Genomic DNA, 26,025 nt, shown 5'->3' on the forward strand with positions numbered 1-26,025 from the left:
TCCTGGGTGATTTTCACTTTGGAAAGCCATGAATAATTAACTAGTCATTTTTATTTTAGATGACTGAGTTCCCTTGGTATAAATATCAGAAAACTTTCTATTTTTGATTGTTTGATTCCTCATTATTCCAGGAAAAAAAAGTGTTGTTGGCATCTGTCATATATGAATGTTAAAAAGAGGTATTTCTTGGAAATTATTCAAAATACATTCTAAGGAGATTGTGTAAAACTTGTATTGTCTTTTCAGCTTGCTCTCTCTGAAGGAACATAAAATGTTGACAACACTGAAAGTTTAGATGAAGTTGTTTCTATTAAATTCAATTATTTTTCAGTTTCTATATTATAATTTATATACAAATACACAAGTATATTATTCACCTTCACTTCTATTGCTTGGACCTAAAGGTATCCAATATGGCATAATAGTCCACCTTTTTTCAACATTCTATTCTTGTATGGAGAACACTTTTAAAAAGAAGTGATAGACAGAAGCTGCAAGGTTTGTACAGGCAATACCTAATCATCTAATTCTTCCAATGGTATGGAAAGTTTATGAGCCTGAAAAATTAAAATTAGCCTACTTTAATTTTCATCTAACTTACATGATTACTTTTATGTTTTCATGGAGGATATTTTGTCAACACATGCAAAATAAAGCTTAATAACTTTTCCTTTCAACAATAAAAGTGCAGGAATGTACATACTGTAAGGGACGCATTCATACTGAACTTCAAGGTATTTATAGGTTCCTGGACATGGGTCTGGAAAAACATCAGGACCTGCCACCACTGCACACTGGGTTCTATTATTGCACCTGAAATTAAAGAAAAGATAAGAAGAAATAAGTTTATGAAAAGTTATTTCATTAATAATATCAATGCTAGTTTTATTTCAGGTCCTCTACAAACTTAAAAGTTTAATTAATTTTAGGGTTTAGACTTATTATGGGAATATCTTGAGAATATTTGTAAAAATATTAATAGCGATACATTAGGTTTACTAATTTTAATTCAGTTAGTTATGTATTGACACAGCATGATTTTGAATTGGAAATTAAATACTGCTTAAGCAACATTAACTGTTTCTACAGAATATTGCCAATGTAAAGATAGCTAAGAAGGATCATTTGCTAAGAACTACTAACTTTGATTATACTAAAATGAGCCAAAAAAGTTTTATTAGATACTTGCAAAATAAATTCACCAGTCATTATTCATTTTATAGAGCAAAAATATGGTATTGAAGGTTTTCAGCAAAATATAAAAACCAAAAATTAGGAAGTTACATTTGAATATTAACATTTATTTTATGATTCATTTTACATAAATTAGTATCATAAATATTAATAATCCCATAAATAAAACCAGTTTCAAGAACTTATTCTCATATTCCTGGTGTTCAATCAAATAATGACAGTAACTTCACAGACTGCTGCTCCCAAATGCCAGTATACTTTAAATAACTTTAAATCTCCAGAGAATAATAAAATGCCAGTATTGAAGCAGAAATACAAACTAGGCATCTTTTGTGGCAATTGGACTAAACAGATTCAAACTCTTTTAATACTGGGTGAATATGCACATAATTATATATAGTTTTAGTATGACAAAGTAAACCCAAGTTCAGAGTGGCTTCAATATAATACAGTTTATCCAAAATCATTCCACATTCAGTAATTTATCACTAAATGAACCTTACACAAAATATATTGACAGTATGTGTATACTGACAGTCAGTCTATAGGATGAGACAATCTAGTCATTCTGTTCCATGGTCTTATTTAAATATAATAGTGTGTGACTAGAATTTTTTGTTACTTTCTTAATAAGATGTTTTGTTTTCTCAAAGAACCTATACATAAGCCATTTTCAGGACACTGGTAGGGTGAGGAACATGAAGAGCAGAATTGAATTTTATTTAGGATGAAATACTTGTGCTTATTTGAGGTCACTATTTGTCATATTTAATGAGTATTTTCTTAATTCATTAAATTAAAACCAATTCATTAACTGGAGATCTTAAAACTTAAGAAAATACTGTATTGTTAGTAAGTCATATAAGAACCAATATTCCTCACACATCAGGCAGTACTGAGAGTCAACATATTCCAAAGTCCTCTCATGTAGATTTGAGTTTTGAGGTTGATTATCAGAAAGCTACACAATAAGCTTAATGAAATGAGTCCATCCTCACACATGCACTGCAAAAAGTACCATTTTAGATTATTGAAGCCTTAAAAAAAAGAGCAGAACTAGTTGATTACAAATGTCCAATTGAAGAAGCTTTCTCAATCTAAGACAAAGCTTTTTACATTTAATAACAATTTTCACATTACACCTTAAAAATAAAGTTGTCTATATCTTGGCTTTTGTGCACTAAAAAGCTGTATAAACTTAGCTATTTCTGCAATTTATATAGAAGAATTAGCAATTATCAGGTGTATATTCAGATAGAATAAAAAAAGAAAGAAGTATATACAATAAAATCTGTTAAAGTGTAAATATTATATAAATATATAATTTCTTATTACCAATATTAAATTATGACAAGTCTTAAACAAATATATGTATATATATATTATGTCATTGTGTGTGTGTGTGTGTGGGAAATGCTTTTTCTTTTGGTCTACCATTATTTTATTTTATTTTTTTTCACATAATTCATTTTAATTCCTATTAGTCTATCATTTCAATCTATCTTTTTTTTTAATTACAAAAGTTTATTTTTACATCATTTTGTACATTTTTTTTCCATCTCGATTGTAATCCCTGCGGGTTTACAATCACCAAATCACCCATGGTCTACCATTATTTTAAATCCTATTATCAAATTGTTAAATTACTACTGGTATAACAATAAAGTTCATTTTGAAGCTGTTTATGTTATTGTAATTTTCCAGTCAATTATAAATCTCTTATTACTTAAACAGTTTGACAGCAATATAGATTACTTGTCATGGTATTATTAAAACACATTGTTATGGAAGTATTTATTGCATAAAAAGTTGTCTTGAATCAAGGATTTGAAATGCTTGTATTTATACATACTATAATTAAAATGCATAATATGGACAGTATAAGCATCTATTCTCTACCTTTTGTCAAACCTCAGTACACTTATAGTCCCTAAATGTGGGCATCAACCAATTTCCATATTACCAATTAATTAAATTATAAAAAAAATGATGATAATGTATACATAAGAAAATTGAAACAACTTACCACTTTTTCATGAACATTAGACACTGTGAATCACAAATATATTACTTCATTTGAACAAATATGAGTGAAGACATTTTCTGATTACTGAGGTAGTGTAAATGAATAGCAGATAAACCCAAAGGTTCTCTACCAATAATATATCTGTAGTCATTAATGTCATTGTTCTGTATAAGATAAAAATACTTTAAGCATTTACTTTGGAAAGGGATTCCAAAGTATATAAATTATAACTATTGTTATAATATTATACTATATATTATATATTACTATTACTATATATTATACTATTACTATATAACTATTGCTATTACAAATGATATTGGTAAATCAACATTCCTAAAAAGCAAAAAAGAGAAAAGTAAACTTAATTTCTGCAATATTATTTTTGTGTAAGATACAATATTAATTGTACTAGATGCACTCTGAAAATATAAGGTTAAAGATTCTGTCTTCTTTTTAATGACTTTACTATATCTAAAAATGAAAATAACTTTGCCATTTTATGAATGATCATTAAGCAAATTACCAGGAACAGTACTTTCATAGTCATATCAAAATAAAAATAAATTAATTCTACAGCAATACATATGATAAATGTGAAATAAAATAAGCAATGTTCCATGTATTGGACTCATTTTTCATTAATTACTTTTAGTATAAAATAATTTTCAGTAATCTAGTATTTGAAGATAACCTTAAAATTTACAATAAAGCATGAAAACCAACTTCAATGATATGGTCAAACATATCCTAGTCTGCGAATATTCAGAATGAAAAGAAAATATATAATCTTATGAAAGTATTAAGGATTAGGTGTCATTATTAAAAATTCAATGTTTTTTTATCAATTTTTTTAAAGATTTATTTATTTATGGATACAGAACTGGGTACAGGGACCGTGAGAGGATTCACCACATACAGAGCGGGGAGCAGAACAGGCAGATAGATGAAGTACACTGCTGAGGCGAGCAGCGGGCCTGTCAGGAGAGGTCTGCGCGCCATGTGGTCACCTCCGGAGCAGGCGGGAATCAAACTCATGCGGAAGTGGCTTTAGCTTCTCAGTGCAGTGCTTTAACTCGCTGCGCCACCAGGGAGGGCCCATTTTAATCCATGTTTTTTACCAGAAATTTTACATGATAAAAAATTTCCAACTCAAGAATAGACAATTTCATATAAAATGTAAACAGATGATACTGACTGAAATATGCCAGATAGAATTCTCAAAGACTTCTCTTGGGGTTTCAGTATTCATATTTATAATAATGGGGCAGTTATTTTACTACTTCATGATGTCTATAGTTTTAATAAAACTGTATTAAAGTTGCAAAATATCAAATAGCCATAGGCAAAAACTTTTGTGTTAACGTCATCTAATTACTATAATTAACTTTGGTCCTTTTTGTTTCAGGATAGTTTAATAGTACTTTATTCCAAATATACTGAGTCTTTTGGGAAAAACACAATACAGGAGTACATAACACAAGTAAAAGTACATAAATTCTTTAGTTTGAGAGTAGAACAAGGAAAAAAGATTCACATAAACATACACATAGAATTTCAATAAACATATACACGAAGCTGTTAATCAAGTTTTTGATTGTATACAAACCAAAATACATGGGAATACATGGGACAGACTAAGATAAATCCAAGCTTTATAGTAAAATGCCCTATAAATCTGTGTGACCCTTTAAATAGAAGTGCCAAGTTCACATGCAACCTATCTGTCACTCTCTTGTGTGAAGGACATTCCTACTCCCAATTACAGAGAGGAAGGAATAGGTGATGAAACATTAAATAACTTTTAAGGCTCTCGGTAATGAAATGAGACACTGGACTCCACCACAGTGACCTGAAAACCAAGATACTGCTTTTCTGTGAGAGAGTGAGTGAGTTGTTCATGCTCACTCTGGGAAGCTGATTTAATTCACTCTGATAGGTTCTTAGCAGTGTTATGATGATATGATGAAGTAAAGACGAGCTGTAAAATCCCTAAGCAGTCCAGGATATCATTCAGTCATGGTGTGGTTCAAGCATTTCATGGAGGTCCTGAATTTAAATTGCATTACAAAAGTAGACCTTCTCATTCCACATTGGCATACAGCAATGTTTCAAAAGATCAATCTCTGAGCATAAGGTAGCAGGAATATTAAAATAAAGAAATGTTCATTTATATACAGGCTTTTCCAAAGGAAAAAATAACCTCATTTTCATTCAACCCACATATAAAGCTCTAACAATATAGTTGACATCTACTGATCAAGTTTATTTGATACATGTAATTTAGTATGCTGAATGCTGTTGATTATTAACAACCATTTTAAAGAAATGTTTCATTTCAAAAGATGTATCATGATCTCTGCCAGGAAACATACACATCACTGGATTAGTAATAGGGCACAGAATAACTTACTGCTAACTTACTCATTCCAATATTGTTCATAACAGTATAAGAACAGATTGAGGGTGATAATGAAAAGTTACCTCTGGACAAAAATTTTTCTCTAGATACCACAGCATACTACCAAATATAGTAAATTTGACTGTTGAGTTTATCTACATATTAACTATTCAGCTACTGCACATATATATACAGACATACATATACATATATATAATCATATATGCTTATAACATATAAATAATATATAAAAATGTATATAAAATATATACTATGCTTATTATATATATAAATCTATCAGCTTCTCACATTTCTGCAAAATCCAGTAAGTGACTTGTTTTGATTAAAATAAAGTGTTTTATCATTTCACATCTGGTTATAACAAATTTATAAATAAGCATATTAAGATGAATCTTAAATATAACTGAATACTTTAAAAGATTCACATAATAGGCATATAAGTATGCTATTTGTGGGTTCCACATCTAGAGTAACCTTACATGGTATTATTAAAATAATTTAAGCAAGACACTGTTGTATTTATATACTGCAAATATAATGCATAGGGACTTTCCACTCATAAAATATTTAATCATATATTTTTTCTAAAGATTTATTTATGTATGCATACAGAACTGGGGTATAGGCCAGAGGTGCAGGGGTGGTGAGAGACTTCAAACAGGCAGACTGACAAAGTACACTGCTGAGGGGGGCAGGGGGACGGGTCAGGAGAGGGCTGCTGCGCCATGTGGATCACCTCCCGGGTGGGGATAGAACTCATGCTAAAGTGGCGTTAGCTTCTTAGTGCTGTGTTTTAACCCGCTGTGTCACCAGGGAGGGCCCTTAATCATATATTCTTATCACACTTATGGTCAAGGTGTACAAACAAATTATTCCCAAGAAAGTAAAAAAAATAGAAACTTCTCAAACGAGTTTACAGCTTTATAAATATATACATTTCTACTTAAAATCAAGGGAATGTCAAAATATGCAAGTGTAAAAGAGTAAAAAAGGTTCTCTGTGAACGCCTTTTGTTAGCAAAATTAGTCATAGGAATTCACATTAGCACTTACCAAACAATATTTATACAAAAAGCATGTGATGAAGAAACACATATCCCCATAGCATACCCAAGTAGTTAACTTCATCTAACATATGTTAGTAACGTTTAAGAGTAGTGCACATTCCTCTAAGAGCAAAATGTTTAAAAGATATGTGTTAATAGGAAAAGAAAAAATAAAGCGCCGCTATCATAATATATTGTTTAAAACCTGAATATAGCTTAGGCAATATGTGTATCTAGATATTGTTTTCTTACTTCTCAGAAAGGAATACGGCAATGCAAGATAGATAATCATGAATTTGTGAATATCACTAGTAATTTATTGAGTATGTGGTCAGAGAGAAAGCAGTCATCATGATTACAAAGAGTATATATATATATGTATATAAATATATATCTCTGTGTGTGTATAAACACATACTCACATACATATATACGTGTGTGTGTGTGTGTGTGTGTGTTCTCCCATTTTTAGAAACTTACATTCAGAAAGGACATGGCCACTTACAATCTAAGTGACAATTAAAGGTGAATAATAAAAGTGATAAAGATTTTAATTTGGTATATTCATTTTGAGAAAATTTATTTTAAATATCAAAGTGAAAAAATGCAGGGTTTTACAGAATACACTATGAAGACATATGTGCTCCAAGGCTGATGATTCACGAGGTGATTCTCAAGACCAAGATTTTCATTTTCTATAATCTTTTATATTTAACTTCACATTCCTTTGCAATAAAGAAATGTAATTTGACACAAAGAAGAGAAAATATTTGATGAGTGAGGAGTGTAGAAACTAGGTTACTATATTTTTTTATTGCTTCTGGAAAAATAACCACAAACTTCTTTCAGAAGTCTATAAACAATGCAAAACTGTACTCTGATAGTTTTGTAATTCAGAAACAGAATTAGTTTTAAATGGAAGCACAGGGAAGTATTTCAGTTCTCATTTTACCCCACTTTCTACGTTATTTTTGACTTATAATGTCCACACAACACATCACCCTTTCTGCCCTGGTGATAACATCTTTCTATCTTTCTTTTTTCTTTAACCATCTTGTTTCCCTCATATAAGGATCCTTGTGATTACATTTAAGGACCAGTTCATTCAAGATGATCTGCTTATTTTAAAGCCTTATCTTTATCAAATATATATAGATGATTAACCATGTAAAACAAGATGCCCGTGTAATGGGTACCAGAATGCTGTTGTCACTGACAGACCATTCCTCATCCAACCACTTTTACTTAAGAAGACAATGGAAATTTTGTATCCTAGGGTGGTCACCTTGAAGTCATCATACATAGTAAGACAAAGGCCACTGCAGTAGAACATGGCTGAGAAGCTTATTAGAGAGATATGCAGGACACTCTCTTGTGCATGTGTGTATATAAACCTTCCAGCACAAATAATCATTAGTGCCTAATATTGCTAAAAGACATAATTTTATGTGTTTGCTTTGTGTGATCACAATGCAGTTCTCAGAATATAAAGCTTATCACTATAGAGACTGATTTATTCTTATCTGAACTATACAACCTAAAACATAAAAAAAAATAATAATCAAGATGCATTTTCAATTTGGACTCCTAAAATATGAAATATCAAACAATAAGAAATTATTTAATAAAATAGCATTGATTGATATTAAATAGATTTTGTTTTAGTTTTTTTACTATGCCTCTATAAACAAATGAAAGTAATTATAGACTATAAAATATTTTATAGACTGAAATAAATAATTTTGTTTTGTCAAAATACAACTTAAAGCAGTAATTCTCTACTGCACTACAAAGATAATTTTCTGTATTTTAAAATTTTCCAGTGGCAGTTAAGAAATAGTAATCTGTCCCTCCCTGGTGGCGCAACGGGTTAAAAGCACAGCACTGCAAGCTAGCTGCAGCCACTTCAGTGTGTTAAATCCCCAAAGGAGATCCATATGCCTAGGTAGACCTCTCCTGTCTCTCTTGCTGCTCTCCTCAGCAGTGTATTTCAGCAATCTGCCTGTTCGGCTCCCCATTCTATCTCTGGTGAATTCTCGCACCACCCCGGCACCTCTGGCCTGTACTCCAGTTCTGTATGCAAAAATAAATCTTAAAAAAATAGTAATAATTTCAGATTATCTTACTAAAATATAAATTAACAAATTTATTAACCCTAAAGAATATTTCTTGGGAATTGTTCAAATTTACTTAATAGTATCCTGGAAATAAAGAAATATGCTTGAAAATATGTTAATCTTGCAAGTAAGTCCAATTTTCAAACATTACACATATCTCTGTGTAATATTTGATGGAACAAAATTATCATAACTATTAGTCAACATCCTTAGAATATTATGGAGATCGTTTTAAAAATAAAATGATTATGACAGATACATGAATACAATTAATAAAGCATGAGTCCAAACTAAATAGGCTATGCTTTAAAGCTAACATATTCACTAACACTGCCTAGCAATGTACCATTAATTTCTAAGCTATAATCTTAGTTTTTGAAAGCTACAAAATGGCTACATACTATTATGAATTTAAAAAATAATATTTTTATATTTATGCATACAGAACTGGGGTACAGGCCAGTGGTGGGTGGATCAGAAGAGGTTTGCCACACTGTGTGGCAACTCTTGGGTGGGGATAGAACTCTCACTGAAGCAGCTGAGGCCAGCTTGCAGTGCTGTGCCCTTACCTATTGGGCCACTAGGGACGGTCCTTATTATGATATTTTTTTTTCCAAATAACTGAAATTGGGCTCTCCCTGGTGGCACAATGGGTTAAAGCACCACATTATGAAACTCTCTGAACCCACTGCAGCATGAGTTCAATCTCCAGCCAAGGAGGTGACCCACATGGCCTGGCAAACCTCTCCTGACCTGCCCACTGCTCCCCTCAGCAGTGTATTTCAGTACATCTGCCTGTTCTGCTCCCCACTCTGTCACTGGTGAATCTTCTCACCCATCACACCTCTGGCCTGTATCTCAGTTCTGTAAGCATACATAAATAAATCTTTTTAAAAAAAATTAACTGAAATTTTCTCATTTATCCTCATCTGTTTGTAGCAGCATCTCAACTAACATTGTTATATGTGAGTGTGGTTAGCCATATACATCTAAGCATAAGTCTGCAATCATTATCTTAAAATACCACAAAATGAGGTACCAGTTCTCTTCAAATAAAAATAAATAGTATTTTACAGGTATAATTGTTTTATGCATATTATTTTTACTAGATGGAGATACATTCCACTTTACTGGCCAGATGATTAGGATATCTAAACATAAACTTATAGTCCAAACTACTTAAGTTACTCTGTTTCTTTTTCTTTCTTTTTTTCTTTTTTTGGTAGAACACAGCTCTAATTCATTGCACAATTTTTTATTATTATAGTAGTGTATTTACACATCATTCTGTGCCCTTTCCCATCTCAGTTGTAATCCATGTGGACTTCCAATCACCTTTTCACCTGTGTGCCATCAACATAGTTCCATCTTTGCTATTTTTTAAGTAAAAAAAAGGTCTTTTTTTCTTCTCTAAGTTATAACAATGTCATGTCTGAATGACGGCTAGGATGAGGTCACCACATTAAGGCATTTAAACAAATCTTGTCTCTTGTCAATAGATGTGATATCCAAATCAAATTATCTATACATGAGAAAACAAAAAGAAATAAAATCAACCATTGATAAAGGACTTTGGAAAGTCAAAGGAATTTAACTAATATTGAATACTGAAGTCAATCTAAATAAAAGTCTTTAAAAGAAACATTAGATAAGTTGGGGGAAATGACTGTGCCTTCCTCAAATTCACCTTTAATAACATATGAAATGAAAGCAAATGAGTCATCATGTATGTGTGTATGCATATACATGTACTTGCATATAAGAGGCTTGTGTGTGTGTGTTAAGAAACTTCTAAATAAGGGATACATTGCAGAGAGAAATGAAAATTTGTTATCATATGTAGATTTTTTTAAGTGTGGCATTATTTTTTAGTATAAGAATACTTTCAGTTGCCTTCATGTTGTTTTGCAATATAGTAGACATGGCACAACACAACACAACACAGGGAAAAAAAAAAACATTCTGGCAGTTGGGGAGCAGTAATTTTCTGGGTCTCTTTACTATTAGAACTCCCACTTCTCACTTTTGGAATCAGGGCTTATTAGCCTAGCTTTGTATATTAAATCCAGACTTAATTAAAATATACCTCAAACATATCTACATCCTACCTGCCCTGTCTATGTTATCATCAGGTAGCAATAAATACAAGAATATGCTATTTCTATTTGTAAATGAATGCCTCAGGGTGCAAAAAACAGGAGATGTGAAAAAATGAAAATTGAAAGACTGGTTGGAAAATTCAGAGATATAGCAAAGTCATGGCTTTAGAGACTACCTACGAAAGATTTATAGCAACAGCAACTATTACCAAGATGTGTGATAATTTGAATTTCCAGTTCTTAATGCAATTTCTCCTTTTAAAAATGAAGAGAATATTTATTGCCTCATGATCTTTGAAAGCATATTAAATATTTAAAGACAACACCATACCAAAATAACATCAAAGGATGTTACTTCACTCAGGAAGGAGTATTAAGAACTGTTAAGCCAGACTGACATTATATCTAAATGGTCCAGTGACTTGGGGTAAAAGTGGAATCCCTCTTGAATACTGGAAAACAGCAGAGACCACAATGGAAAGGACAATAAGAAGATAAGTACTTCATTAACCAAAAAGAGGAAAGAAAGAGCTGGAGGCTGTGAGCTAGAGTAGGAAGCTGCAACACAAACTAGGTATAGACTGTGTTTCTGCAATTTGTTGGCAACCGTGGAAAGTGGGGAGGTGAATGGCTTGGAAGCACATACCCTTGTTGGAGGGGATATACGTAAGGAAAAACTATGGTGCAATCAGTGTTCTGGGTCCCCAGTGAAAGTCCACACTGTGCTGAACTACATTTTCACCGCCTCCCCCATCCATAAGGACTGGTGCTGCTCTGGTCAAGTACATCGCCACCTCACATAAATGCAGAAACTCAGCTCAGAAAATCCAGGGGAGACGGCTATTGGTTCCATAAACACCAATAAGGTACACACACACACATGCTCCCAATAGGACTGGTCCCAGCATGATAGTGAGAACACAGAGAGAATGGTAGAGGACTATGTGTGCCTTTGTAGCCGATCTTCTGTGGTAACATACAATTGAGAGTGTGTGATGCTCTATCTCTGAATCATATGCAAGGCTGTAAAACAATGTTGCATTTAGTACAACAAAGGAAGAATAGGAAAAATAAAATGTAGAGAGGATAAATCTCTTAAAATACAGCAATTACTTCACATTCTAAGTTTTTAACTCTTTAAATCTTAAACAATAACTATAAAGTGAACTTTTCATAGGAGTTGTTTTACTGAAAAGTTGTTCCAACTTCCATCCTATATTTAACTACACATCTCTATCCTCTTGAAAACTACATTTGTTACTACTAAGATACATAGCCCTCTACCATACTCATTGGGTTCTCACCATCCTGTTGGGAACAGTCCCATTGAGAGAGAGTCTTATTGGTGTTTATGGTACCACAACCAATATCTGAATTCACTGGGTTTTCTGAGCTGAGTTTCTACATTTCTGTGAAGTACCAAAGTGTTTTACAAGATCACTACCAGTCCTTATGGATGAGAGGAGTGGAAATGTAGTCCATATAATAAGTGTTTTTTGATAGGGGATAGATAGATAGTCTTCTTCAATGTTACAGTTGTTATTCAATATCTGAGAAAAATTAAATCAAGTTAGACTGTAATTTGCAACTCAACACAATGAAACATATAGGGCATATGCTTAGGTAAGCCTCAATGTGTACTCATACCACTGTGAGGATAAAAAAATATATATATATGTAACATCTCAGGGCCTCAATTTCTATGCATCTGTCATTATTATCTGATCAATTTGAACCTCAAATGCAATAATAAACAAAACATATCATAAAACCCCGGAAAATGTAGGTGCTTATTTAATGCTGGGTTACTTAATCAATGATATATGGTAATTATTACTTAAAATAGCATAGAGTAAATTATTAAAACTAAAAAAGAAATTAAGTTTCTTTAAAATATGTTCCTTTTTAAGTAACTTAGCAATCCAAGAAAAAGAAAACTTTACATGCAGCCCAAATAAGGATTTTATAGTACATGTCCAGTTTTACTTTTGATCAACAGGTTCAACTTAGAAATGTGACTCAAGGAAAGGCTTTTTAGCAATGCACATTTTACTTTTCTTCTCTCACAAACAATCACAGTCAACTAATATCAACGTGGTGATCTTTGTATCAATCTGCCATTAGGTTTGATTCATGAATAGCTAAATGAAAATATTCTTGGTTTGTAATGATAAAATTGCCATTTAGTCTGCTGCCTTTAAAACCTTACCTATCTCCAACCACAAACAATATTTCTGATTTTTTAGGAGATATCTCTGGAGATAGGAAATTATTAAAACAACTGGTGATTTTTAATAGTTAAGGAAATTAAATATATTATGTGTAGTTATTGAAAGTGAAATTAAAATTGCATATAAGCTGCACATAAAAATATATGAATCAAAATGATTTTCAAACTAACTATGCAAGCAAGCCACCTTATCCTGAGTTTTACTCTATTTATGTGTATAACAGCTATAACCAGGCTTCACCTCCCTGCATCAAAGCCAATATATTGTGAAGAACAATGAGATAAATGAAAATATTTTATAATTCCAAGGTATAACAACATCAACAGTGGTCTAATTGAAGCACATGTACATAGTGAGCGAAGTAAAACCTACTGCATTTATCAAGAGTTATCATTCCACTAGTGTGAAATTCTAAATTCCATCATATAGAGTATGAGTCTCAGATTTCTTAAGGAGTTCAACTGAGTCATTCAACAATACCATCTGAATCTCCACCTCCTCCTTCCCTTTTGCATCTTGTGTGTGCTTCCTGTTATCTTTGGTACCCTTGTCTAGCCAGCTTTGCTATTGAACTTCGTTCATAATCCTCACAAGATTTTGATCACTCCTCATTTCTAAACATGAAAGGACAAAAAAAAAAAAAAAAGACATAACAGGCTCTTCATAAGTAGCCTGGATTTTCTGATTAAATTGAATCTCTGGTGTTGTACAACAGAGAGTATCAAATATAAATACCTGAAAACATATCTGTAAGTTACAGCTTCTTTTATTTACATTTTATAGATAACATAAATAAATTAAATTACTTCTCACAAGCCTGCACTTAAAATGAGGATCCTTAAGAACTAAACTCTCTTTCCCTGACTCAATGTTTTCAGAATTCTCTCTTTGTTGCAATGAAAAATAAAAGCAAATTTTTGGTAGTATGTGACATTATCAATTCTTGTAATCTTTGGCATCATAAGACCTATTTTTTAAATAGCAAATGACCATTAGTTCACTTAACTGGTATTATTAAAGGATACCATATATCTGAAACAAATAAGATAAAAATAGGTTAGACATGTTACATGCCCTAATGCATTTAAATTATTTTATAGGGTGCAGGCACATGCATATGTTATTAACATATGGTGAGTTAAGCCTCATGATAAGTGCATATATGTACATGTGATGTGCAATTACAAGAGTCACTCTTCCCAAAAATATAAGCATCATGCAACTCAGTAAATGACTTTATTTTGAAACACTAGTGTTGGCTAGATATTAGGTAAGATAAAGTCAACCTGGAGTTGGCTGGGCTCTTTATACAACATCTGTATCCCTCCAAGAAGAGGGAAATTAAGATACAGATAAGAGGCACAACGGAAGAACTTCATACGATGACCAATGTAGCCATTAGAGTGACGCACCTGCAAACTGAGGAGTACTAAGCACGGCCGGCCAACATCCAGACATAAAGAGGCAAGGAATGGTTCTGTCTGAATTCTCAGAGCGAATATAACTGACATTTATTCTCTGCCTTCCAGTACAGTGAAAGAATGCATTATGTTGCCTTTGAGTCTTTTAGTTAGTAGTACTTAGTCATAACAGCCATAGGAAACCAGATAGGCCTGATACACTAGTGGATGGCGTGGCAGATTTCTTGGGAGAAATAACACTGGAATTGAGAACTAAGAAATGAGTGACACTCAGCATGATAAAATAAATGTGAGAACAAAGAGGGTGTTTCAGGCAGATAAACGAGAAAGGAAATTGAAACATCATGGTGATATAGTGATGCAGAACCATCTGATTTCTTAGGGCACAATAACTGGCTGCCACAAGAAGCTAGAGAAGTGAGCAGAGGAGCAAATACAGAGGTTTTGTATAACGTGTTACTGAATGATGTAAGTAAGATGAAGTGATCACTTCCTTTAGCCTCAGCTAAAGGTATTTCATTAACTTTATATAGTGTAGTTTTTACAATGACCCTAATAGAGCTTCTACAGGTATAAGTGAGACAACTAAGGCTTTAAGAAACTATGTGATTTATGTAAAGTTTAGCAGCTAGTAACTTAAAAATTCTGGACGTAATCTGGTTGTGGAATCTGAAATGTTATAAACTAATAAAGTAGCATGTTCTCATTTTTGATACAGGTTAATATCCATCTGTGGAGTATAGACCCACTCACATGACATAGGGGTCTCATAACATGGATGCAGAAAATAAATGTTATATCAATGCAGTATAACAGTTCAAGTCTTTGTTGGAATGTCAGGCCTTAAAAGAAGGGAGGAACTAAGAGCCAAGCTTGAGAAATTTGATGGCTGATGGAGACAACTGTAAGACAGAAAATACCAGGGAAGTTACAGTAGACTCCAATAGGAAAGTGACCACGGACATGCTGGTTCTGTGTTGATGTGCACATTCTAGGAGTGCTGTTTGGCTGCTGGCAAACCTCCCGTGTCCTTCAGCACACACTGCTCCTTTGCTGCACCATGCTATACAATGTGGTATGATAGCAAATGAAAGCAGTTAAGCAGACATGTTTATTGTTGTTCCCAGAGAGATGAAGATAAAAACCTAAGTCTCAGATGTCTGAAGAAATAACTTTTCTTTCAAATTCACCCTTTGGTTTTCTAATAGTCTGAAATATTTTGCTGTTTCCATTGCAATACATACAAATTTATTTAATTGTATTTAATGCCATTGTTCTTTCTTCAAAGGAGCATTTTCAAAATTTCTCAGAAGAACAAATCATTTAGCTAGTCAGTTAACCAGAATTGAAAAGGACTTGATGTTCTTGATTCTTGGTGTTAAATGGGAACATTTACAATACGTTTTAAAGAGTTGAGTCTCCAGAGAGAACAATACCTCTGTGAATAAAATTCCCATATTGTCAGATACTAATTTGCACTACCATCGGTTGGCAAGAAAATTTCAAACATATGAAATTATGAATAAACATTCATTTACCTAAGGGATATATGGATGTCTGTAGCTTTAGCTCTCAAGGATTATGGAGTTTAAGTGTATTGGGGAAATAATAGACAGCCCCTGGAGTAGGAAAAGGTGAATGTTTCCCTCTGCTGCATTCCCTATGGTCTAATTACTGAATAAAACTTGCGTCAGTTTGAAGGAAAGCCACCGTTGTGGCTTCTCAGCTAGAAACAAGTTACATAAAAATGATGGAAAGAAATGAAGATTTAAAAAGGGAGTATAAGAATAGACAGGAAAAAGTCCATCTGATTTTTACTAGCTACCATATTACAAGGATTCCAGTCCACTTTCTAAGTAAACACATTTAACTAATAAATGTATTTAAAGGGGAGACATTTAGAAAGTGTATACAAGCTGAAGAATGTGTTTGCTTCTTCACAAAGGAAGAAAAACTGGGAGTCATAATTCAAAGGAGGTTACTACAGATAAACAATGGAAGTTTAACACACAGAGGAAACTGAGGGGGGTTAGAAGCAGCTCAATGGCTAACTGGATTTAAAAGGTCTACATGGACAGGAACAAGTAGTCAACTAGCAATTGTGATGGAATATGTATGGGATGAGGAGACAAAGCTAGTGATTAATTTTTTTAGCACTCTAATTTGTTCATTGATTTTTCTTTCCATCAGAGATCCACTCTCTGAATGTACCATTCAATTATTAATTCTCAACTCACCAGTATTTACAAAATGACAAGGCAAAAGGATGATGAACCCTCCTTTGAGTTGTATTTTACTAAGAGGTATTTATAGTCACTTGTCACGTGATTCTAAATTTTCAATTCTAAAATTAAAGGAGATGGATATTGTTACATGTATTGACATTATAATGTTTTATTAAATAGCAATTTTAACTAAAATTGAGGTAGGTTAATAATATAAAATTAAGATGATTACTTGTTTACAAGGACATTGATAAACAGGCACACAAGGTAAGAAGAAAGAAAAAGCCTCGTTATTCAGAAAGCTAGGTGACTAATGACATATTGTTAAAGTGATACAGATACAAATCCTAAAATGAGTCAATCTGAGCACTTAGCATTCATCTGTTTGGAATCTACAAAGATATCGATAGTGTCTCTGTCTAAAGAAGCAGCACTGTCCTCCCTGGTGAATTGCCCCCGCAAGGAAAGTTCTGACTTCAGCACTGGACTCTACCACACTAATGCTATTCCCCTGAATCTCATTTAGTGGTTTGTAACCACCCCTTTTTAACTACCAATTAAATTTTATGCTTATTTCATCATAATATGGATTTCCTCCAATATATCAAATTGTATTTATAAGTTATTGACTGGAGTCAATTCTCCTTACAAAGGTAGAAGTTAACATGTTGAGATCTGAACCACATATTACAGATTCCATTATTTACCACAGTCATCAAGAAATTGAGTATAATTCAGGCATCAATAAAACAGGTATGAGCAGATACACATTTTGGGTATGTAAACCAATTCATGTAATTTAATACAGAGGTTTCTTTTGTTTTTATTTTGAAAATAATCATAAATTTTAAACTTCAGAAACAAGCAACTCATACAAAACTTTTAAAGACATTTTAAGATGGCATCTTTCATTAAACATATGAGTGATGGCACTAAGAGAGTAACATTCATAAATATTCTATGAATAGGTAAACATATGTTGTTTCTTTTCCTATTTATGAGTAAGTAAAACATTCAGCAAAAGCCACTGAAGAATACCCAGACAGATGGGGAAAAGGGGCTAGGTCAACTACCAATTTTGAATATCAACAGTGATAATAAAGTAGGCATTGTTTTTAAACCAGTGAGTGAAATAATTGTGTGTGTGTGTGTGTATGAGAATCTCACCAATTCAAAAGAAATGTTTTCTTTATTAAAAATCTAAAACTATGATAACATATATGTTTTTAGTTGAATTAAATTCAAACCAAATACATATTTTTTTTTTTGGAATGTATCTCAGACAGAGATCTAATTTGCTATTTTGTAATATAATTTACCTGGAAGCCAGACCATCAATATCACTGATTAAAAAAAATGTATTTTGAATGAATCTATCAATCTGGTAAAAACAAAGACCTACTAATTAAGGCAGTATAAGAAACTCGGGATGGAGCTGTCACAAGCCCAGAAACTGGAGGTAGGAGTATGATTATTACATTTAAACCAGCTATGAAAATCACTTCAGTCCCTGAGTGCTATAGAAAATATTACTAGGTAGGCCAAAGGTGGTTCTATGGAGATTGAGGGTCATGAAAGAACCACCAGTCCTTAAAAATCAACTAGCTATCCCCTAAAAGTGATCAATTTGACAATAGGTAACAATTTCAAAAAAGGAATGGACTCCTCCCCAAGGGAAAAACACCCCATCAGAAAAATTTCTGCACTGGCAAAATGCATTTATGATCTCAAATGCCCATCTGTGTCTATGTAGGTATCTCTCTTTATCCTTTTTCTAATAAATCACTTCTTTTTTTTTTTTTTAAAGATTTTATTTATTTATTCATACAGAACTGGGGTACAGGCCAGAGTTGTGGAGGGTGAGAGGCTTCACCAGAGACAGAGTGGGGAGCAGAACAGGCAGATCATGGAAGTACACTGCTGAGGGGAGCAGCGGGCGGGTCAGGAGAGGTCTGCCACGCCATGTGGTCACCTCCGGGGCAGGCGGGAATCGAACTCATGCTGAAGCGGCTTTAGATTCTCAGTGCTGTGCTTTAACCCGCTGCGCCACCAGGGAGGGCCCATAAACCACTTCTTTTAAGATATAAAGTACCTATGTCTGGGCAAATCTCTTAGTATTCTGAGTAAACTTGCCATATGCTGCTGAAAAGGAACAAAATCAAATCTTTTCTTAGAGGTAACTGAAGGACCCCATTCATTCCAAAGATGGTCTTCTAAAAATTATTTATCATTTGTTATCTGAAATCAGGATGGGTTTCCATTCCCTATATAAATATACCAACTGTGTTAACTTTCATTATTTGCATATCTTCTTTTAATTATTTTACATATTATGGTCAAGGTAAATGGTAACATCTATCATGACCTGTAGTCAGAAAATCAAGTTATTTTCTTTCAGTTTATAAAAATCCTAGTGAAGTTACTCACATAGTACCCACCTTTATGCAGCAAAAAAATTCCAAAACAACAGCAATAACAAATATGTGTGTATAAAATCAGAAAAAAAAAACAAGACCAGTATGTATGCAGTGTTTTAAATAAATGTTGCAATATAAAGAGTTAATTTGTAATTTACTAGTTAAATTTTAGCAAAAAATATAAGAGATAGACAATGAATAAACTTCATTCAAGATAAAAGAGTTAAAAATCAGACTGCATTTTAAACCTGGCAAAATATTAGCTTTCTATTATTTATGCTTCCACAAAATTAATATTTTACTTACAAAAATTTTGAGAGGATCAATGAAAATCTAATTTTGATCATATTGTATGATAGTTCATTAATTATCTTGCATAATGAATCTGTATTATATAGTTGTATAACATAAGGAGAACCATGAAAACATTTATTTTTTATGACAAAGATAAAAGCTTTTATTTCTCTTGGTACATTTAGTTGCACTAAATTACTTCTCCTTTTTCACATTGTCAAATGGCTATATTACATATATTGACAGGTACAATATTTTAATGGGTATATTTTTTAAATGGATACAATACATAAAATAAGAGGTAGAATGTTTTCCTAAAGGACAGAAAGGGTACTAATGACAAATGGATTGTAACACAAATTCCAAATGCCTATCCTAAAAACTTCACAGTGAAATCAAACAAGTCTGGATTAGCAAAATTTTGTCACTTCTACTGAAGAGAAACACAATTCCCTCCTAAAATATTAAGGCTTGTTAAAGCAGTAAAGCAAGCTGAGATGTGAACTCAAATCTATAAACATACACACAATACATAACTGAGGATCAGTAGCTGGTAAAAGTAACTGATACAGGAGCTTTCCACAGGTTTGGTTCTGGTCTTTGTTTCTACTAGGCTGAAGAATCTTGGCATTGACACATTACATTAGCTCTCTCATTTACAAAAACAAACAATAAAAAAAATTAAACTGTCTCTAAAACTTTCATTTTAACAACAAAGGATGTAAAATGGATAACAACCAATCTATAGAATTAGCTCAAAAGAGGTTTTGCATTTTACTAATTGCCAAAGGTAAAAAAGAAAAATTATAGCTCATTAAAACAGAGTTGTGACAAAAGGCTTCTATAAAGCATATAAGTAAACTATAAATCTAGCAAAAGAAATAAAAGACCTCTAAAAATAAAGGATAATAAAAAAGACAAAGCAAAGTTTGACCTATAAATTTACCAAGAACTGAAGACATACAAGAAAATATAAAAACAATTTAAGAATAAAAATAGGCCAATTGTATTGACTCTTAGCAAATTTAGATGCTACTGCTTGCTAAAGATGAATTATAAATGCATATCTTATTAATAAAATGTCAGCTACTACAGGGATACATATCTTGTTATCATAAACCATTTATGAAGCTGACTTTTTCATTATTAAGTGATCACCATAAAATGAGATTAGAACATCCATATATAATGACTAAAAATAAGAGTACTATATTAAATAGTATTAATTTCCAAAACGTATTTTAACTACAATATATATACAGAAGTCTGTACAGTGAGTTTCCATATTCTTATATATAGCAATTGTAAGTAGCATTAAAACATGACTGTTGGGTTCCCTGGTGACAGAGGGTTTAATATCTTAGTGCTGTCAAGCTATTGCTATCCACTTTTACTTCTATCCCTCCCAGGATAGGGAGTTAATCCACATGGCACAGCAGACCTTTCCTGTCTTGCCTGCTGCTCCCCTCAACAGTGTATTTCAGTAGATCCGCCTGTTCTGCCTCCCAATCTGTCTTTTATGAATCTTTTTAGTCCCCACATCTCTGGCCTGCATACCAGTAATTGTATGTATAAGTAAATAAAAAATAAATCTTTATTTTAAGAAATCATGACTGTTTAAGTGATTATACCATGGGTTGAAGTTGAGTGAGAACAGCTTTTCTATAATTAAAGAACTTAGAAGAGAGAAAAATGATACACAGAATTCTGACGAATGAAGTCAGAGGAAACTGTCTTCCTCATTTATCCCTAGCATATTTTTTAAGATATAAAATTGTGATGGGAAAACAAGTTTTCAGGGAAAAGTCTTTTTGCTTTTCTGAATTGTTGCCTAGTCACCTCACAATATGACAACTCTGTTCACTTCTGGATATTGGACATTTAGATAGGACCTGAATTTAATATACCTTCAAAAAGTTCTCACTTTGTTCTTCCTGGGAAACAACTTAAAATAACCACTTAAGAATTGAGTCAACAAAATTAGTGACTTCTTCCCAACCACCTTGGGTGTTTGCTACCATACTATCTACCACCTGCCACTCCAACTCTCCCCCACACTTTTGGGGACTGCAAGTAATAAATCTTATGATTCTTTTTCCTTTGTGTGGTTACAATAAAATTTGTCCTAAATCTAATGGAAACTGTGGGTTTCATATCCCCAAAATGGGAACTCAGATGCTGAAGGAGTTGCCTGCCATCCTCGGTTGGGTGGCTAGTGGCCCACATTCAGCAGAGCATAATCTGGATGTTATTGTTGAAGGTCTATATGTTTTTATGTATATAGAGACAATAGAACATAATGGACCAGATGGTTTGTAGATCTGAAGTAACATTAGTATGTTTCAGGTTCATACAGTCTATATGCTGGCTCTGATAACAATTAATCTTCCTTAGCATTCTGCCCATAATCTGTATGTATGTTCTTAATTCAATATACCAGCTCCAGCTGCTTAACACAAAAACTAAATATACATATAAATAAAAAGACCACATCCATTAGCCTTAATTTCCTCATCCATAAAACTGGAACAATATTGACATGATGGAGTTAGATGAGAAGTAATTGAAATGTCGCTTGTAAGGTGCTTAACAGTGTTTGGTACATAGCAGCTACTAAGTGAATGCCATTTGCTCATTTATTCCATTCTTGTTCATTAGTGAAGGACAGTGGTGTTTTATATTCTAGACTGTTCTTTCTCTCCTAATTTAGAGAATTAGAGACATTTAGCTTCACAGCCTTGAAAGAGGATCACTCTGCAGGAAAATACATTGTTTAAACTTCAAGCAAACAAACCTCTACATACATGCAATATATATGACTAGTAAGTATGACAATGGTGACACATCCTTAGTTTAGTTACTATTAAAGTAATTTGTCTCATTCCAACATAGTTGAACAGAAAACTCACCCATTAAGGGTTGTCCATACATATATAGGGATTTCATTCCTTTCTTCATAAAAGCCACTTGTTAGAATCCTAGATTACACATAAGTGATCAAAAGTATCTATTCTGCAAAAGTTAATGTTAAAAGAACAAGACAGGGCCCTCCCTGGTGGCGCAGCGGGTTAAAGCACTGAGAAGCTAAAGCCACTTCCGCATGAGTTCGATTCCCGCTGGCCCTGGAGGTGACCACATGGCGCGACAGACCTCTCCTGGCCTGCCCGCTGCTCCCCTCGGCAGTGTGCTTCGTCGGTCGGCCTGTTCTGCTCCCCACTCTGTCTCTCGCCGCCCCTGCACCTCTGGCCTGTACCCCAGTTCTGTATGCATAAGTAAATAAACCTTTAAAAAAAAAAAAAAAAAAAGAACAAGACAGACACAAACCAGTGGAAACTGTTGGCAAAAGAAAACATCTGATAAAAGACTTTTATCCAACATATAAGAAAAGTAAACTATAAGAAACAAATATTATTTTAAAAATAGGTAAAAATTAAAAAGTGTCAAATATGTACCTTATCAAAGAAGATAAACAAATGGCAAATAATTACATAAAAAGATGTTTCACAACATATTTCATAGGGAATGCAAATTAAAAAAGTAACACACCACACATACTAATTAGAATGGTCAAAATCCGGAACTAAATGCTGATATGGAAAAATCAGACTGCAACATGGTACAGGCACATTGATGGTTGGGTGGCTTTTAAAAAAAGTAATTTAGCATAAAACCCAGCAATTTCACTCCTACAAAGGTATTGGAAGCTTAAAGTTTAACAATCTTGCAGAAACATTTAGAGAAGTTTTAGTCATAAATACAAAGACTGAAGCATATGCAAAGACCTTCAGTAAGAGTATGGATAAGCAGTGTATAATCAGACAATGGCTATTATTCAACTCTAAAAAGAAGTGAACAATTAACTATTAAAAGATATGGGAGAAAGGTTATTTACAATGATTCCAGTTGTATTACATTCAGGAAAAGGTAAAGCTATGAAGGTGATTACAAAGGTCAATGGTTGCTAGATATGGAGCAAGAGGCATATAAAGATCAGTAGAAGACAGCAGATATTTGGGACAATGAAATAATCTGTATGGTATTATATTGATGGATATCTGTCATTGCACTCATGTACAAGCCCACAGAATATCTAACAAAAAAAAAAAATGGAAACTTAAGAACACATGGACTTTCCACTATACCATTTATAGACATACATACATACACACACACACACACACACCACACACGCACACACACACACGTGCGCACACACACACACACACACACATATATATATACATGTATAGACATGTAGGTTTCTGGTTAAAAATGTATTTTTGGTGAATGATGTTCAAAATGGAAGCAGCTATATGTGTGGTATGTGGGGGTGGAGTATAAGAGATTTGCTGTGCATTCCTCTCAATTTTGTTATAAACAAACTGCATGGGTATTTTTTCAAAGATATGTCAACTTATTCAAAGCACTGAGTCATTGAAGAAAATTAAACAAAACTCTGCTATCTCACACTGTGGCTAAGTCACAAAGGAAAAAAAAAAAGCAATGTGCTGGTAAAACAAAGCATTTTTGTTTGAAAGGAAAGAAAGAGTCCAACCATGCACAGCTCAATGACAGTAAGTCTTGTTGACTAATACTAGCAAAGCAAGATTAAAAGCCACTTTTTTTTTTTTTTCTAAGTATGATCTGGAGGAATTCAATAAAGTCTTCTTAAAAAAATTACATACAAATAAAAACTACCTGTCCAGTATCAACATTATAAATCCTGAGCAAGGAATCACCATTATGGGCAGATACATTATAACAATCAATTTTCACAAAGAGTTATTTCATGAGGAAGAGATAGCTATAGGCAAATAAAGAAAAAATGATGAAAATGTTGTACACCTACACCCTTAAATGAAAACTTGAGAGAACAAAGGCTGGCCCACAAAAATCACAACTATGAAACTGCCCTTAAAAAAGAAAGAAACTATGGTTAAATTTATGAATAACGATCTTCACTGGGTCTATTAACCTTAGTTCATATGACAGAGGTCATTAAAAAGTGCCTAATGAATGTTATTAGTTGCAGAATGATCTGCTACATAACTTATTCTCAAAATAGAACATTTGTTAAATACATTGTGTTTCTATTGAATTACTTTTTCTTGCTTTTATTTTCATTAAAAAATGATAGCATAGTCAACTAGTTCTTCTAGTCTTATAATGTTTGCTGAACTACTTTGGATGGTATAATCTATTTGGTCTAATCTGATTATTTGGTCACAGCATCTCAACTAATTCTAAATAGTTCTGAAATTAAAAAGAGGTGCTAACTATTCTCACCACTTTTTGTTTAGGGAGTAAGGCTATTATAGTCAGAACTGTTCCCTAGGTGCCAGATGTCAGCAGGAAATTCAGAAATAATGTACTCAATTTCTATCTCCTTTAATGAGTATGAGCTTTCCTAGTCTCTGAAATACAGATGGTCTGCTGTTTTTACCACCTAATCTGCAAAATGAAGGACTAAATAGAAACCTAGATAGATATTAAAAATATTTGAAACTATGGTAAATATTAAAAGAACTCAATATGGGCGGTGTCACTGAGCTTTAAAATTATGGTTATGAACACATAATTCTGAATGAGACATATGTGGACTCATTCTCTTTCATTTAACCTACTATTGAGATGACAATTTTAAAAACTATCTTAATGAGATTTTATGACCTTTTTGCTACTTCAGTTTATAGTTGTTTCAGTAGAGTCTTTAGCAGGATATTATATTTTATTAATTGAACAAAATTCCCCTAATGAATCAATCCTATTTTGGATGATAAACCTACTTTCCAAAGAAATTGTAATTTATATTCCCTCTCTCCTACGATGAGTTATAAATGTGTTTCTTGCAATGCCCTTTTTGAGATATCACAAGTATATAAGTTTCAACAAGCAATTTGAGAACATAGCAGTAACATTTAATTCTATTATTCAGGTAGTTTTCCTAATTAAAAGTTATGCATGCTTTTATTTATTACATTACTCACATAAAATATTACACATCATCCCAGTGTTTTATGTTTTTCTTAAGAAAGTTGTAATGCTCTACAGCAGAAAAACAATTAAAAAAAAAAAGAATGGGTCTTCTACTTGAGAGTAGAAAGACTGAATTCTTCTACTTCCAAAAATTGTATATACACACCAGAAATGCTCTCACTCTTTTCTTTAGTGTCCTGGCTTTTTTCAATAAACAGGTTTTAGTCAAGAATATGAAAGTACAAAATGACTGGTTTTGGACTAACAGGATGCATGTTCAATTCAACAATCTATTAAGACTAAAGCCACTTATAATATAAAAAGTCTACTACTTCGTGTATATATTTCCTTCATATACATAAGGAAGTTAAGTGATAAGAAGAACTGGAGAAATTAAATTTACATACTACTGAGTTTTTAGTTGGAGAAATTCACTAAAATGAATCAGTGTCAAAACACTTTCATTTAATATGTGTTGGCCACTGATCATTTCAGTGATTTTTGATAAATAAATGTATGAATGACATTATTCCCTCCACAAACCAGGGATAATCACAC

At 32.8% G+C, this 26,025-nt stretch overlaps 1 protein-coding gene across 14 annotated transcripts in view; it reads right to left on the bottom strand.

The window, feature by feature from the left end:
• ADGRL3 (adhesion G protein-coupled receptor L3) overlaps window positions 1–26,025 on the bottom strand; it is a 726,682-nt gene that overhangs the window by 306,953 nt on the left and 393,704 nt on the right. For all 14 annotated transcript variants that reach the window (XM_012724122.1, XM_012724111.1, XM_012724117.1 and 11 more), the window contains one exon: window positions 704–813. In XM_012724122.1, coding sequence (XP_012579576.1) covers window positions 704–813 — 110 coding nt within the window. The remainder of the gene's footprint in view (window positions 1–703; window positions 814–26,025) is intronic.

This window comes from Condylura cristata, unplaced genomic scaffold (genome assembly GCF_000260355.1).
Source record: "Condylura cristata isolate star-nosed mole 26May11 unplaced genomic scaffold, ConCri1.0 scaffold00012, whole genome shotgun sequence".
Classification (NCBI taxonomy): domain Eukaryota; kingdom Metazoa; phylum Chordata; class Mammalia; order Eulipotyphla; family Talpidae; genus Condylura; species Condylura cristata.